We start from the raw sequence: 16,233 nt of genomic DNA on the forward strand, positions 1-16,233 counted from the left end.
CCGAGTGCTGGGATTAAAGGCGTGCGCCACCACTGCCCAGCGTGTTTTCTTTTGTTCTCATTTTTATCCTGTGCCTGGGTGTTTTGCTTGCATGTGTGTCTGCACCACGAGTACCTGGTACGAGTAAGAAGAGGACATTAGTTACCCCGGAACTGGACAACAGTGGCTAGTTGTGAGCCACCATGTGGGTGATCAAACCGTGTCCTCTGGAAGAGCAAGCCATGTGCTTTTAACCACCCAGCTATCCATTGCTTCAGCTCTTACCTTTTGAGGCAGTCTTGTTCTAAGCCCAGGTGCATTTGAGCCCTGACCCTCATGCTCAGTCACCCGTTTTACAGGTCCATACTGTCATGCCTGGAAACACTTTATTTTCTTTAGTTTTATCCTAGGATGGGATTTTTGCCCCATTGCTCTGGCTGGTCCGGATCCCAGTCTCCTAGATGCTGGGATGCAGCTTGGCTTGGATTAAGTGCTTAAGCAGACTCCTGCAAAACCACCTCAGATACTGAGCCAACAGTTTTCCCGTCCTCTGCCCGCTTACTCACAAAAGCACATACAAGGCTTGATGTCTTCGTGGGCTTTTATTCAATGCCAGCCCCAGGATGGTGGGGGCTAGTCATGCACAGCCTTGGGCTCCCCTTCAGCAGGCAGTGCTGGCTGGGAGTCAGGGAGGGTGCAGAGCAGGTTTGAGTGCCTAGGAATCCCCCTGCCCCTCAGACTGCATCACTGGCCACCTACTGGTTGCCTGCTGGGTTGCAGAGCATCATGGGGGATAACCTGGGCTCCTCCATGACCAAGCTGACAGCAGGGCCAGAAATCTCACTCGGCCATTGTGGGACAAAGCTCCGAGACCTCAGCTGCTTGGATCACACAGAGCTGGGGGAACCCAGGAGCACTGGGGTTAGTCTCATAAACACAGCAGCCCAGGCACAGAGCACTTCTCTCCCAGCTGACTGCCTCCTCTAGAGGGCACAGGATGTTTCACCTCAATCTAGAGAACTATTCACCATTCAGCCCCCTGTTCCCACACTTCCTCTAAGCTGAAGCATGCAGGAGCTGAGCCAGATGTAGCCTGACAGTCTGAGGCTGGTTGCTCACACGAAGACCGCACGGACCTGGCCGTCCCCTTTCAGCCTCCCTAGCTCTGGGGTCACAAGCATGCGTCATGTCCGGTCCAAACTGGGCCAGGACAGGCCTGTGTTCCCTGGAGTGGGTCTTGGGTTGGGACTGGGAAGGGCACGCACACAACATACACCGATACTTGGACAAACTAGAAAACACAGTTGCCCAGAATGCTCCATCTTGGCCCACAGAACAGGCTCTGCAGGCTGCACAGCTGCCTCCGCTAGGGCAGCCAGCTTGGCTATTGCTTATAAAAAGTAATAAATTAGTAGGAGGGCTTGCTATTTACAGTCACAGGCACCCCCACCCCAGCACTTCCTGGGTGGGGAGCACCCTCCTGGCGTGTGTCCCCGGCTGATGGCCGCGCCCCATGCAGGTGTTTGTGGGAATGACAACTCCGTGAGGAACTGTGGCAGGGGTGGTGGTCAGTCTTTCAAAGCTGGCCCTGGAGTTCCAGGAGCGGCCTCTGCACCCTGAACAGCGATCTTGGGCACCGCCCGAGGTGGTCCTGGCTCCTCATCGAAGCTCACCTCCTGCACGGCCTCCTGCTTTTTGAAGGAGTCCCGGCGCTCAGAGAGGTGCAGCCTCCTCATGACAACCAGCTCGGCCTCAGCCCCGCGGCCACGCCGGCCTCCATCCCCATCCAGCCGTTCACTGGTGCCCAGGCCCAGCTTGTCGGCCGACTGACCCCTGCGGAGCCTAGGGGACCGTGCAGGTATGGGGATGTGCCCAGGTAGTGGCGATGGAGAGCGTGGTGGGGGCGTGGGCACTGGCGGGCAGGCCAGTGGGGATGGTGGGATACTGCTGGTGGATTTGCGGCGGCCGCTCTTTTGACGAGGTGGCCCGAGCTTGGCTGCCAGGCCATGTAGTGAGCTGGGACGGGTGTGGCCAGTGGCAGGAGAGGCAGGGCTGCTGGAACTTGGGGATACACTGGGTGGGGATGTTGTGTCTGTGGGCAACAGGAACTGGTCAGTGTCCCCCTCCTGGTGGTAGAGCCTGGGCTAACCAAACTAATGGGAACCCAAACCTCCACTGTTACCATCTACTCATCCATCAAAGCCAGGCCTCATTTACCCCCTCCTCCTAGGAGCCTTCTCTGTCTCCTCTTAACCCTTCCTTAAAGCTGTGTCTGACCTTAAATTTCGTGGACCATCAGCAGGAGGAGGCCGTTATGCCGTCCCCTCAGCTCAAGCACACACCTGGTCCCCTGCTGATTCCTATTACACATATGCATATAATTCATATTCCCATGCAGCGTCTCATGAAGTTGAAGCTTGGCTGGGATTTGCTGTGTACAGCAGAATGGCCTGGAACTCTTCATCTGGGATGAAGGACACCAGGTCCCAGGCGGCTGTTACATCTGCCTTATAAACAGCCACCCTGGCTGTAAGCGCACCCACCTGTGGGGGCATCCGGAGCAGGGCTGCGGCAGGGGGTGGTGGGGCTGGGGGACAGGCTGTGCGTGGGCGATCCAGGGAGGCTCTCGCTGGAGGACAGGGAGTGGTGAAGGCCTGAGGAGAAGCTACGGCTGGTGTGGAGCACAGAAGACGGCTTGGAGATCTTCTTAAACAGAGACTTCCGCCTGGGGACATGCATGGTGACAGTGAGGGAGGCCGAGGAGGCTGAGGAAGCCGGGGCCCCACTGCCCGCCCGGCTCACCGATCCTGGGTCTCGCGTCGGCGGCTGCGCTTGCTCCTGCGGGCCATGCGGCCCTTGGTCACGTTCTTCCGTGCAGGCCCCACCTTGATGGAGGTGTTCTCCAGGGCGGTGGTACGTAGGGAAATCTTGTTACCGCTCTGCGGGAGGGGACACCAGTCACCAGATGGCGAGAACCTCCCGGGGACAGGCAGCTACGGTGTGGTCATACGCGGGCGGGCGAGGGACCCACGGATCGCACCTTCAGCAGCAGCTCCACCACATCCATGTGCACCAGGCCCAGGACCGACTCCCCGTTGATGTGCGTGATGAGGTCACCGGCGCGCAGCCCAGCCTCCTGCGCAGGGCTGCCCTCCTCCACGCTCTGCCGACACAGAACAGGGGGTCAGGCACCCCAAGATGCACCAGCAGGCCCCTGTGAAACCTGAGCCTAGTTCTATTAAGCCAAGGCCTCAGTTTCCTCTAGTTATAGAGTAGGGCAGGATTCACTCAGGGACAGAGAGCACGCTGGTTCCCACGGCTGGGACCCACAGTGGCGTTCTGGAGGGGTTTGTCAAGAATCAAGCCAAGTCAGTAGGATGCACACTCACCCAAACCACATGGTGCACTGTGTACACATCGCTGTCACCCATGTAGACGCGAATGGCACGCAGGCTGAAGCCGTATTTCTTGCCTGAGCTGTGGATGACGATGGGGGGCCGCAGGCTGCCACACACGGGTGACGGGTCCCGGCTGGGTGAGGAGTCTCGGGAGGAGGGGTTGGAGGACAGCGAGCGTGGCGACAGGGGGCTCATGAGGGGACCCCCGCTTCCATCGTCTGTGGAGGGCAGCAGGGACACTGCGCGTGGGGCTCTATCCTTTTCCCACGGGGGTCACAAGCCCCCAACCTGGAGCCAGTGCACGAGCCCAGTTCCAGAACCTCCTCCTCACCCCAGCCTGGCGGTGAGGGTCGGACACGTTACCTGCCGTGACGATGAGGGACAGGGCAGATACAGAGGCTGACTTGGGCACTCGGCCCCCACCCCCGCCAGAGGCAGGAGAGGCCCGGGGCTTCTCAGGCCCGGCGTCTCTTGAGCCTCCAAGGCGGCGGCCTCTGCCAGCATCAAGGGGCCGAGGAGTCGAGTGCCGGGCGCCGGTGCTGTTGCTTCGAAGGCGGGCATGGCTGAGGACAGCTGTATCAGCTGGGGGGACAAAAGGGGTGAGCCTGACCCTCTTCATCTCAGCCCAACTGTGTGAAGCTAGAGGCAGCTTCTGGCAGTGCCCGGGGCCTATCTTACTATAAAATCATGATTTCTATTCCTGTTTCAAAATCCATCTCAGACAGCCCCCAGTCTGGACTCTCCTGAGGTCCACCTACCAGAAAGATTGCAGGGCTTGGGTGTCACTGGGGTGGTCGGGGGTGGGGGATCAGACTCCCCTAGAATGAAGACAGGCTTCTTGGGGTCAGCAAGCCCTGCACTTGCTCCCTCATCTTCAGAAGAGAAGGCAAATTTTGGCATCGTGTCCAGGCTGATGGTGCTTAGGAGAGCCGGGCTGGGACCCCGGTCGGATAGAGAGGAGGAGGCGCATGTCCAGGACCGAAGCCTGTTTAATGGAGAAGCCCATGCCACTCAGCCACACTCAGAGAAGTCCTACTCAACCCTAAGAACCCAGTTTCCAATCCTACCCTCTAGCCAACACTGCCTCTGTTAAGTCTGAAACGCAAAGTACGAACGCAGTTGCTAGCCAAGTGCACCCTGGGTAGCAGGGGCCATGGGAGCCAATGTGTGATGTACAGCAGTGTGATATACCAAGGCATAGGCCTACATCTCATTCTTTTCTACTGGGCCAACAGGAAGCTCCCATGATGTCAGACTTTGTGATCTGATTCTTCCTAGCTCCTCAGCCCACCTACCGGAGGTCAGTGCTCAGCCGGCGGCCGCTGTCACCTTCAATGCTCCGCTCCCACCCTTCCTCCCGGTCCTCGCTGAAACTCCTTTCGGCTAAGGTGGGGTTAGGCTGCACAGCCAGGAACTCGGAGCTGCTGTAAACCTGTGGGGTGTTGGGTTTTTTTAGTGGCAATAATAGGGGAACTGGCGGCACACACCAGTCACCCCAGTACTGGGGAGGCTGTGGCAGGAGGGTAGGCAGCAGAGTGAGCCTGTCTCAGAATGCAAACCAAACAAGACAGACTCAGGAACATAGGTTTCTGCTGCCCAGCCCTACCTTGCTGAAGCGGTGGGAACAGGAGGAAAACTGGGGGATCTCCGTGGACGACTCCTCATCATTGGTCTCATCGTCCTCAGAGCCCAAGTGGCGGTAGCGTTCAGAGCGCGCTGTGGGAGTGAAGGGAAAAGCTGGAGCGGCTGGGGACACCCTGAGCGGCCCAGGGCTGTGCTGTAATACTCGGTCAGGAAGAAGGTCAGCCAGCACAGGGACCTCAGAGCAGACCCTGCTGTGTCCACAGCTAGGACTTCATGCATCTAAAATGTGGCATGTCAATACTGAGCTGCATTCAAGAGGAGACAGACAGAATGGGGGGAGGGGCAAAGACATGGTGGACAGGGGCGTGAGGCACTGACCCATCTGCATCCCCAAGCTACTTACTGTCAAAGTAGCTGGTGTCATCCTCAGCTTCAAGTTGTGGGACAAACTCTGCCTTGTGTCTCAGAAGCCCTGCCCAGTCCAGGGCCAGGAAGAAAGGGTGTTGCTTCACCTCATGGGTGCCCCCTGTAGACATGCAGGCTCAGGCCTGTGTGACCCCCACTCCGTCTCCCTCTCACAGTCCCAGTTACTTCCTTCAGAGTCTTACACAGGTCTCTGGTTAGTCCTATGTGCTCTGTCCTGGTGGGCAGCCCCCGCCCCCACAGTCAATGGCTCACCAGTTCCCAGCCTGTCCATGGGGCTCTGGCGCAGAAGCCTCGTGATGAGATCCTGGGCATCGGCGGGCAGTGCCTCATCTCCCTCTGGCCACATGATCTCATCTGAGAAAGGTGGGAGGAATCACAGGGTGCCCTTTCTAGAACCTTCTAACAAGTCCCTCCAAGTGCTGTTAGCACTGTGGTCAGTCCCCCTCCCAGTATGAGAGCCTTCTTTTCTTAAAAAAAAAAAAAAAAGATTTATTGTGTATACAACATTCAGCCTCCATGTATGCCACCAGATCTCATTACAGATGGTTGTGAGTCACCATGTGGCTGCTGGGAATTGAACTCAGAGCCCCTGGAAGAGCAGTCAGTGATCTTAACCTCTGAGCCACCTCTCTAGCCTTCATTTAAAATGTACTACTGACAGGGCGGTGCACGCCTTTAATCCCAGCACTTGAGAGGCAGAGGCAGGTGGATCTCTGTGAGTTTGAGGGCAACCTGATCTGCAAGAGCTAGAAGTTCCAGGACAGCCAAGGCTGTTACACAGAGAAACCATAAAAAAAAAAAAAAAAAAAAAAGACGTACCACTGACCACCTGTCCAAACAGCTCCTCAGGCGTGTCCCCGAAGAACGGCACACAGCCCACCAGGAACTCATACAGGATGACACCCATAGCCCACCAGTCCACTGGCTTCCCATAGCCCTGGCGGAAGATCACCTCCGGTGCAATGTATTCGGGCGTTCCACACACCTGTACGGGATGGGGAAGTGGGGCCAGTCTGGGGGAGTTTGGGAGATAGGTTTTTTTTTTTTTAGTCTTGCCCCTGGGTCAGGTTGGGTCGCACCTGTTTGTCCACAAACTCTCGGGCATCCTTCTCGATGTGACCTTCGTACAGGTTGGTGGCCATGCTCATGAGGCCGATCTTGGACAGGCCAAAGTCCGTCAGCTTGATGTGGCCAAGGGAGGTGATGAGCAGGCTGTGGGCAGGGTAGGGCCACTCAGGCGGGGTGCTCGCCAGGACTGCTGAGTCCCAATGTACACACTTTCAGTTTTGAGACTGGCTCTCACGAGTTATATCAGGCTAGCCTTAACTCCTGAACCCCTGCTGCCGTCTCCTAAGTACTAGGATGTCAGCTGTGTGCCGCCATGTCCCACAGTGACCTTTATTTTATGCACCGAGTAAATGCATCTCCTGCTGAGAACCACAGCCTCTGGAGGCTCATTTTCTGCACACACAGCTCTTCATTCATGCGGTTCCTCTGCATGTCTGTAACTACTGTGTCAGCTACACAGAACAAGCACCGAGACAGACAGCAGGTGCAAACCCCAGGCTCTAAACACTTCTGCTCACAGCTGCACTGAGCAAACAGCCGAGACACCAGCGATTCCTGCTGCACATACAGATGGCACTGAGTGACCCTTACCTCTGCACGGGAGGTGCTCAATGTGCACATTGGCCCTGCCTTTCTATGAGCAGGGTCTCTTTGAAGCTAAGGTTTAGTTAAGCAGCCCCTGAGGCCCCAACTCACCCTTAATGACACAGCCCAACTCAGAGCCCCGCCCCAGCAGCACCCAGCCTCGCCCCCGGGACACTCACTTGTCCGGCTTGAGGTCGCGATGCACGATACCGTAGTTGTGCAGATACTCCAGCGCCAGCACCGTCTCCGCGAAGTACATGCGCGCCATGTCCACAGGCAGTGGGCCCATGTTCTTCAGGAGTGTGGCGCAGTCACCGCCTGCACCAGGGACTGGGGTCAGGCTTGGGACCCGCCCAGGATGCTTAAGTCATCATGGGGCGGGGTCTCCAGGCTCGGCACTGCAGGGTTGAGCTCTAATATGGCCCTCTGCACACAACTGGTGCCTAACTACCTGCTCTTTACCGCCCAGAGATCTCTAACGCTCCCCTTCCTGCCTCGCCGCCTTCCTGAGCCCTTCAGGACCACACTCATTCCTCTCTGGATCCCGGCAGTTGTGCGCGGGGCCGCACCTTCCACATACTCCATGACCATGCAGAGGTGGCGGCGAGTCTCAAAGGAGCAGAACATGCCGACCACGAAGGGGTTCTCAGCGAAGGTGAGGATGTCGCGTTCCACGAACACCTGCTGGATCTGGTTGCGCAGGATCAGATTCTGCTTGTTGATCTTCTTGATGGCGAAGCGCTGCCGCGTGTCCCGGTGGCGCACCAGGTAGACGGCCCTGTGCACAGGAGCGGGAAGCTAGCAGCTATGATACCAAGGCCCACGCCGCACCAGCCGACCCAGGACTCACCCATAGGCTCCATTGCTGATGAGCTTGACGGTCTCAAAGTCGCTCTCACACGGCTTCCTCCGGGATGGACAGCCCAGGCCATGGCTCTACACAAGGGGTAAGCTCAGGGTCGCCAAATCTGTCCCCAAGTCTAAGGGGCTGTCTCACTGACTGCTACTACTTCCTCTCTGTCCAAACTTGTCCAACCAGTGTGCAAGTTTTTTAGTTTCTTTTTTCTTTTCTTGTGACAGGGTTTCTCTGTAGTTTTAGAGCCTGTCCTGGAACTCACTCTGTAGACAGAGATCCACCTGCCTCTGCCTCACAAGTGCTGGGATTAAAGGCGTGCGCCACCACCACCACCCGGCTACTTTTTTTTTTTCTTAAACAGAGCCTGCTTCCTGGCAAACTCATACACATGCTTCAAGACCCCAGCTCAGCTCATGTGTGGGAAACCTATATGACGGGGCAGTCCCACCACAGCCACACCCCTAAGATCACACCTGTTTATTAAACATACACTTCAAACTCACCCCCTCTTCTAGCCACTCAGGACAAGGTAAAAACATGACTACCTCAGCTTGTAACTCACCTCAGGGTATCCAGGAGCCGGTGACTGGTCTTCATTAAGGTCATTCAGAGGCTGAATCTCTGTCAAAAAAAAGGTAAGATTTTCTTTTAAATAGAATTTCGCTATGTAGCCCAAAAGCAAGAGCTATAGAATCTTCTAGAAAAGATTGGGCCCTTAGTGCTCCATATGTTGCTAAATTAGAGGAGCCCCCAGTACTTTCCTGCTCCAGGAACTGGCAGTCAGCAGGCCCTAGTTAGTCTCAGTACGTATCACCCCACGGTGACAGGGTCAGTGTCTCGGGGAAGAGTGGAGCTCAGACCTGGAGCCACAGGGATCCCCCCCACACCTTCCAGAGGGTCCTTGGCCAGGCCCAGCTGGCGGATGATGTAGCGTGGCAGATCAGTCTTCACACCCTGGTCCTCGCGGGCCTGGCCCTCTGCGGCCTCCAGCAGATGATAAAACTCCTCGGGGTCGAACTCCTGCACAGGAGAAGCCGTGAGCACCTCACCACCACCACACTCTCAGGGGTCCCCGAGCCCCAGGACTCCCGCGGAGGCTCACCAGGCACTCGAGCAGCCGCGCTGGCCTGGAGATGATGATGAGCAGCTTGCGGACCAACTGCACGATGAAGCCCACCTCTGTGCTGTCCGACCGCTCATGAGCCTGCGGGCGGGCGGGGACACCTGGTGAGACCCCGCCCACAAGTGGGCGGAGCGCATCCACATTCCGATAGGGAGCTTCCGGGATTCTGCAAACCCCGCCACCCAAAGGCGTTACCACCTGCCAGGCCCCGCCCCAACGCACATCCTGCAGTAGCCGCTCCAGCTTGTCCTGCATCTCCAGGAAATAGCGGGAGGTAACCAGGGCCTCGCCCGACTTGGCTAGGCAGTCCCGTGCCAGCTCCACAATCTGGTGGTGGATGAAGCCCAGGACACCGTCTGCCAGGGCCAGGCGGTTGCCAGGAGCAAATGCCGCTAGGAAGTCCTGCAGCCGACCCTCCATCTGCGCAGTGGCCTGCGGAAGGTTGGGGGTGAATGGCAGGAGCAGAGATGGGGTGGGGGGTAAAGGGCAAGGGGACCAAATGGGAGCGGGGCCCGACGGCTGACTGAAGGTGGGCCAGTCGGGGGGCGGGGCCGTAGTCAGGGTGTGACAGGGTGTGGGGCTGGTGGAGGAGAGCAGTGAGACAGGTCAGTAGTGAGCAGGGCTGGGGTGACTGACAGGAGGGGCATGGCCTTGTCAGTGGGCGGGGCTCTGATGAGTGATAAGGGGCGGGCCTGGCTAGTGGACCTAGTTGGTTGAGGGTAGCAGCTGGGGCAGAGAGGCCTGCAGCACACCTTGGGGAAGCGCTCCCGGTACACGTGGTTCATCATCACAATCTCGTTGTCGAAGGTTCCAGATGTGCGTCCAGGGCTGAAAGCAAGACACGGGGGTGAGGGACACCAAGGGGCCTGACGGATGGAGGGGCCCTAGCCCAAGCCTACCTGAGGCTGCGTGAGCGTGGGCGCAGGCGCGGGGAGCGGCCTCCATCCTCTTCCACCACGCTCTCTGAGCTGCGGAAGTGCTTGGACAGGAAGCGCAGCTCGTCTGCTGTGGGCTGGAAGGGAAGCTGGTGGAGCCGTTCCCGGGAAGATGAGCTCGACTGGTACAAAGAAGGTCAGGGTCATGGCTGGACTCAGCACCCCAGGATCGCCCCCTGCCAAGGACCGCTGAAGGCTCCAGCCCACTGCGAGCCCCACACGCCACGCCACAAAAGGGCGTGTGTCCACCCCAGTCTACCCCCATCCACCTGCCCAGAGCAGCTGTCAGTACCGACACGGTGGAGCTGGGAGTGTTGGTTCCATAGCCGGAGGACGGGAGAGAAGCAAGCGACCATCTTCTGCCATCAGCCCTGGAGAGGGACAGGGGCGGATAGAAAGACAGCCTGGCGGCCATTTGCAGCAGGCTGTGCGGGCGGGTTCACATTTTCTGGATCAAGGAGCCAGCAGCAGGCAGCCAGGCCCAGGGTATCGTCCTCCAGGAAGCCCTCCTTCCTGATGCAGGTACCACCTAGGCTTTGGTTGTCAGGATCCAGCCCCCAACAACCCAAGGACACTCCAAAGGAGAGGCTTCAGCCCCCAGATGCAGGGTGCTCGCTCAATACTTGGTGAAACTGAAGGCCCTGGGCACACATGTTAGCTCTTGGTTAGTGAACAGCGAGGCTGGCAGCGAGTTAGCGATTTCTGAGTAGGCTGCAGCCCCCTGTCCTTCACAGGACTGCGAATTACCTGTCACCATGAGAGAGGTGGCTATGGAGGGCCATGTGTTTGCCAGGGCAGAAGCCACAGGGAGAAATCACCAGAACCGGGCGGGAAGGGGTCAAAAGAGGGGGAAACATCAATGAGGGGCAGGTCTGGCTCTGTGAGGGTACAGCTCTGTGAGGAGGCCAGGCACTCACCTCCGGGCAAAGGGGAAGCTGACAGCTGCTGTGGCCCAGTTCCGAGGACTGTCCAAGGGGCTGTTACCTGCTGGTGGGAGCGGGGACCGAGTCAGGGTGGAGCTAGGACGCAGGACCCGGCCACCTGCCTGGATCTCCCCACTCACCTGTTGGGACAGACAGCGGTGACAGCGGCCTGGAGACGGTGGGTGAGGGTGTCCCCACAACTAGGCTCTTTCGGTTGCCACTGCGGCAGCTGTGGAGGGATGACAGGTTAGAGGGCAACCTTGAGGAAGCAGGGACCAATGCATCCCGCTGTGCAGCCAGCTGTAGTGCGCTCAGGATGGCTGCAAGTTGGATGAGACCAACCGCTACCACTCCTGCATAGATCCCTTTAAGGATTTTTAGCAGGGGGTTCTAGGACCCACTGGGGTCATCCCTAAGAAAACATCTCCCCCCCCTTTTTTTTTAGGCTGGCCTCGAACTCCCAGAGATTCGCCTGCCTCTGCCTCCCTAGTGCTGGGATTCAAGGCGTGCACCACCACCGCCAGGCTAACATCCCGTTTTTGTTTTTCAAAATGAGATAGCCCTGGCTGTCCTCCAAATGTGCTCTGTAGACCAGGCTGGTCTCGAGCTCATAAAGATCCACCTGCCTGCCTCTGCCTCCTTGAGGGTTGGGATTAAAGGTGTGTGCCAACTTGCCCGGCTCAAACATCTCTTATTTTTGAGTCAGAGTCTCACTCAGCAAAGGCTGGCCTTGGGACTCAGACGGTGACCCCAATGGCTGACGTCCTGGGACAACACAAGGGGCACAGCCTGTTCCGGTCTCCTTCCATCCTTGGTCCACTGATGACATGGTGGGAAGCCCATCCAGTTTCATGCGGACACTGGCACATGACCAGGACACACTGACAGACTTCCCAGCCTTGGCCATGCATCTTACTCCATGACCCCTGCCAGGCACTCTGAGAGTCAGGCCAGGGAGACAGGCCATGCTCCTGAGCCATGGCTGTGGGAAGCAGGTACCCCTCTGTCCCTAAAGCTGCTGTTCCCACCTTCCCAGGATCCCAAATTCTCTCTGCATCACAGGCCAGCGTGGGCTACATACAACACAAAGCCAAAGTCAGCATGTGACTCTCAGGCTGGTTGTCCATGTTTTAACCCCTGCCCAACTCTTCTCTCCTCTGATGCCATGTCTGTTTGGGCCACCTGTCCTGACCCCAGCCCAGGCCGCTGGGCCCTGAGCCTGGCCTCCACCTCTGCAGAGCTGGAGACACTAGGTCCTTGCCCTCCTCCCAGCCCCCTACAGTCACCCAGCAACAGCGGCTCTGACAGACTACAAGGAGAGCAGCCCACACAGCCCTCCACCAACGCAGCTCTGCAGAAGTGTCAGAGAGGGAGCAACAGGCGGGGCCTTGAGGCAGGGAGGGTTTGGGGTGATGAGGTTGAGCGGCAGGAGTGTGGCAGGGAGTTGGGCCCAGCCTGGATGCTGATGTGGGAGCCTCTGTTTCCCCATCGGGACACCCAAAGGTTCACAGAACCATTTCACCCTGTGAAAACAGCCTTAGAGGGACACAGGCTCTCAGAGCCTGCGGCAGGAGGCCCCACCCCCCAGACTCAGCTAAGCCACAGGTGTGGAACTCAGCAGTAGTAATCGGCCCTGAGTTGGGGGACCCACCAACTGTGCCTGCTCCCCACTCAGGGAAGCAGGGCTGCGGATATCAAAAGTGGGAGGAATTGCCCCCTGGGCTGAGGTGTGGGTGCAGAAGCGGAACCCAAAGGTCCCTGCAGGACTTCCTGCGCCCCCCCCCCTCTGCACACGACACACAGGCAGCCACACCCTCTCTGCCTCCAGCTGCCCCCACGTCCTGCAGGGAGGCCAATGAGATTGGTTGGCTCCTCTCCCTCATGCTTACAGGCCTTGTCTTGAAAACAACCTGGGATCCTGGGATCATCCCACCTGAGCACACGTTAAAGGACTGTTTACACATCTCCTTGTATGCCAGTTCTAATAGGCCCGTAAACCAAGCAGGGCACCATAGTATCTCCGGGAACAACCGAAGCTTTGGATTCAATACTTAGGGTCCTTACAACCCAGACTTTGCCTATCTACACAAACCTAAACACAGAGAAATCCAAACACAGAGATGCTGGGTGACTCCCTGGGATCACACAGCATGGTGATAGCTAAGCTGCAATAGTGCCTGGGTCTGGATAAGGAATCACCTCTCACTTGGCCTGTACCTTGAGGAGGAGGACCTGGGCCGAGGAGAAGACAGGCATGCCTTGACTGCAGACCCGCCACCCACTCGTCAGCCAGGGCCATGAGCATTTGCATCTGCGCCGTTTCCGCTGAGCGCTCAGTACAGACCGCTTCATTCTTCTCAAATTCCTCTCTTTGCGCAGCCCCAAGTTCGGGTTCGAATCCCGGGCGTCCCCAGCTGGACCCAACACTCCGAGCTGCCCCTACCTTTTGGAACGCTGTAGCAGCGCACCCTTGGCCAAGCGGCTGCGGTGTCCGGGAGCCGCCACCGCCGTCCAGTAGCTAGGGTCCGACATACTGCCGCCCCCCGCCCGCCGGGGCCTCGGCCGGATAGGCCGGATTCGGCCTGAGCCCCGCGGAGCGGCCCGGCGGCCGCGGGCTAACAGGAGCGCGCGCGGCCCGCAAGGAGGAAGCGCTGCCGGGAGCCCCGCCCAGCCAAGGGGCGGAGCATGAGGGGCGTGGCGTCGCTATGGAGGATGGTGGCGGGGCGGGGCGTTGCCAGGGACCGCCCCTAGAGAACCTTCACTTCTACGGCTCTGCCGGAAGCGCTGGGAGGGAGCGTAGTTAGAACCCGCATGTGGCGCCCGGCAACGCGAGGGCCTTTACGGATGGCCAGGGCGTTGCTAGGGTTCTGGAGCGAATGTGGACGTTGCTATGAACCCCAGCATCACAGGCAAGACTTTGATAATAGTCTGAACGGAGGGGGCGTGGTTACCTGTCTGTTGCTAGGGCTCTGCGTAAGGGCGGGGCGTTACTATGGACCTCAGCAACACTGGCAGGCCGTTGCCATGGCTCCAGGTGGGGGGGGAAGGGGCTCTAGGATGAGAGTGGGACCTCAGCAGCAAAAAGCAGAATGTTGCTAGGGTTCTGAGCAGAAGGGGCGGGGTTACCTGGCCGTTGCTAGGGCTCTGTGCAGTGAGGGCGGGGCGTCGTTAAGCCCCGCGCCATCACTCGGGCGTTGTTTTGGCATTTACCAGAAGAGGCGGGGCGTTGCTAGGGCCCGGGTAGCGGGGTGGGTCGTCGGCGGTACTGGTGCTGATGCGACGGGTCTGTCCCTGTCCCTGGGGCGTCAGCCCAGCGCTGCCCCTTTCTTTCCCATCTGTAAAACCCCTGCGGTGAATGTGGCGTGGTGCCAACAGACTCTGCGTGCATGGCCATGAAAGCCATTACCAAAGGTAAGTAGCATACACTGAGTTACCAAAGGAATCTGTCCTTCTCCCCTAGGACCTAATTAGTCATTGGCGGTCATTCTGATAGCATTCGGCTCCCTGAACAGTTAGACATTTTTTTTTTTTTTGGTTTTTTGAGACGGGGTTTCTCTGTGGCTTTGGAGCCTGTCCTGGAACTAGCTCTGTAGACCAGGCTGGTCTCGAACTCACAGAGATCCGCCTGCCTCTGCCTCCCGAGTGCTGGGATTAAAGGCGTGCGCCACCACTGCCCGGCTCCGTTAGACATTTTGTAGCCCAGCCTTGCTGGGATTTGAAGCCCAGACCCCCACATCTTGGACAAGAAGAAACGGAGGCACAGGAGCCTAAGGTGTCCCCAGTCCATCCCTCTTCTCAAGTCGCCCCCTGACATTGCCACATCAGGTGTCCCCACCCTTGCTGACTAGAGCACAAATCCATATCCACTCATTCATAAACATTTATTGAACACCTACATTGGCCTGCCTCTGGGACACCTAGGGGTAACCTGGGGGGTGGTCTTTGGTTTCAGATGGGAGAGAGAATAAACAGGAAACAAATGAAGAAATTCAGAATAATTTCAAACAAAGAAGGGCTGTAGGAGAGAAGACCTGGGCCCGTTCTCAGCACTTTATCACCCTTGGGATTGGCGGCACGCACCTGTCTTCACAGAAGGTGAGAGGGAAGACTGGAGCTGAACTCCTTCCAGGAACAGACGCTGAGGACCACATCGTGGTAGCCCTGAGAGAAACGGGTGAGCTACAGCACACAAGTGCTTTGAGTCCCAGGGATAGGCCCTGCAGGGGCTAGGTGTGACAAAGAGGATTACAATGGCTACTTGGTGACTCTGGGTATCAGGTCTAGATCCCCTACAAAAGACTCAGAGCCTCCTGACTCTGAGGACCCAAATGGGGACAGAGGCCTGGGTCTCATAGGCCTCCAGTCCAGGAAGAGCCACCCACCTACCCTTGTGCCCTGGGATACTCTGCCACAACTGTCCCCCTGACTTTAGTCCCTAAATCCTGCCCGTCCTTGCTCTCCCTGGCCTGTTTCCCACTCTGGAGAACTTTGCTATGCTAATGCGGAGTGTCTGTCTGGAGGGAGAGGTTGGTGCACAGGACACCCTGCTCATACTCACTCCACAGGCTCCCGCTCACACTCACCCCACAGCTCTCTGCTCACACTCACCCCACAGGCTCCTGTTCACACTCACCCACAGCCTCCCGCTCACACTCACCCACAGCCTCCCGCTCACACTCACCCATAGCTCCCGCTCACACTCACCCACAGCTCCCGCTCACACTCACCCCACAGCTCCCCGTGCACACCCCACAGCTCCCTAGGGCTTTCCCAGCAATGTTCTTGGACAGGGGCTAATGCCACCCGTGACCAGCTCTGTAACCTTGGCATTGCCTTTCTGTTGCTGCAGTTAAATGACAAAGGCTCAGGTGCGTCTTACTCTGGCCAAGCCATTCTGTTGCCTCTTCCCCTATGCCACAGGGTCTGGCCCCTGTCCCCCACAGGTAAGTCTATGTTCCATCTGTGCTAGGCCCTGACGGACAACAGAGCCCTCCACCTGCTTCCCATTCATTCACCAGAGCATCAAATAAACGTCTGCTGTATACCTGCCCTGAGCATACAGTGTGAGCAGAAAGATTCAGGCCAAGCCTGTGAGGGTCTCAAAGTTCTGAAGGAAATGAACACCCAGTAATCACACAGGAAGATGGGCACGCAGCAGGGTTTACCCCTCCCACCAACGTTTGAGGTCAGGCTGGCCTGCAACCTAAACTGTACAAAAAAAAAAAAACCAAAAAAACAAAAAACGCGCGCTCTCTCTCGGAGGCTGGAAAGATGGCTCAGCGGTTAAGAGCATTGCCTGCTCTTCCAAAGGTCCTGAGTTCAATTCCCAGCAACCACATGGTGGCTCACAACCATC

At 57.8% G+C, this 16,233-nt stretch overlaps 1 protein-coding gene across 7 annotated transcripts in view; it reads right to left on the bottom strand.

Moving 5' to 3' along the window:
• Window positions 1–562: 562 nt before the first annotated feature.
• The window catches only part of Mast3 (microtubule associated serine/threonine kinase 3), a 25,593-nt gene continuing 9,922 nt past the window's right edge, over window positions 563–16,233 (bottom strand). For 2 of the 7 annotated variants that reach the window (XM_026777703.1, XM_026777702.1), the window contains 26 exons: window positions 11,018–11,106; window positions 10,872–10,941; window positions 10,702–10,722; window positions 10,247–10,325; window positions 9,919–10,076; window positions 9,772–9,847; window positions 9,242–9,451; window positions 8,999–9,100; window positions 8,784–8,916; window positions 8,459–8,517; window positions 7,891–7,976; window positions 7,610–7,818; window positions 7,220–7,358; window positions 6,467–6,599; window positions 6,207–6,372; window positions 5,640–5,741; window positions 5,365–5,487; window positions 4,984–5,093; window positions 4,673–4,809; window positions 4,136–4,362; window positions 3,741–3,959; window positions 3,369–3,595; window positions 3,020–3,142; window positions 2,782–2,918; window positions 2,523–2,704; window positions 563–2,071 (listed from right to left, as the gene is read on the bottom strand). In XM_026777703.1, the coding sequence (XP_026633504.1) occupies window positions 1,548–2,071; window positions 2,523–2,704; window positions 2,782–2,918; window positions 3,020–3,142; window positions 3,369–3,595; window positions 3,741–3,959; window positions 4,136–4,362; window positions 4,673–4,809; window positions 4,984–5,093; window positions 5,365–5,487; window positions 5,640–5,741; window positions 6,207–6,372; window positions 6,467–6,599; window positions 7,220–7,358; window positions 7,610–7,818; window positions 7,891–7,976; window positions 8,459–8,517; window positions 8,784–8,916; window positions 8,999–9,100; window positions 9,242–9,451; window positions 9,772–9,847; window positions 9,919–10,076; window positions 10,247–10,325; window positions 10,702–10,722; window positions 10,872–10,941; window positions 11,018–11,106 (3,841 nt within the window). In that variant the 3' untranslated portion in view covers window positions 563–1,547. Of the gene's footprint in view, window positions 2,072–2,522; window positions 2,705–2,781; window positions 2,919–3,019; window positions 3,143–3,368; window positions 3,596–3,740; window positions 3,960–4,135; window positions 4,363–4,672; window positions 4,810–4,983; window positions 5,094–5,364; window positions 5,488–5,639; window positions 5,742–6,206; window positions 6,373–6,466; window positions 6,600–7,219; window positions 7,359–7,609; window positions 7,819–7,890; window positions 7,977–8,458; window positions 8,518–8,783; window positions 8,917–8,998; window positions 9,101–9,241; window positions 9,452–9,771; window positions 9,848–9,918; window positions 10,077–10,246; window positions 10,326–10,701; window positions 10,723–10,871; window positions 10,942–11,017; window positions 11,107–13,320; window positions 13,528–16,233 lie in introns of those variants that run through there. The other 5 variants (XM_026777704.1, XM_005370589.2, XM_013354959.2 and 2 more) reach the window with 4 other exon arrangements.

The sequence above is a fragment of the Microtus ochrogaster genome, unplaced genomic scaffold (genome assembly GCF_000317375.1).
Source record: "Microtus ochrogaster isolate Prairie Vole_2 unplaced genomic scaffold, MicOch1.0 UNK81, whole genome shotgun sequence".
In the NCBI taxonomy this organism is placed as follows: Eukaryota; Metazoa; Chordata; class Mammalia; order Rodentia; family Cricetidae; genus Microtus; species Microtus ochrogaster.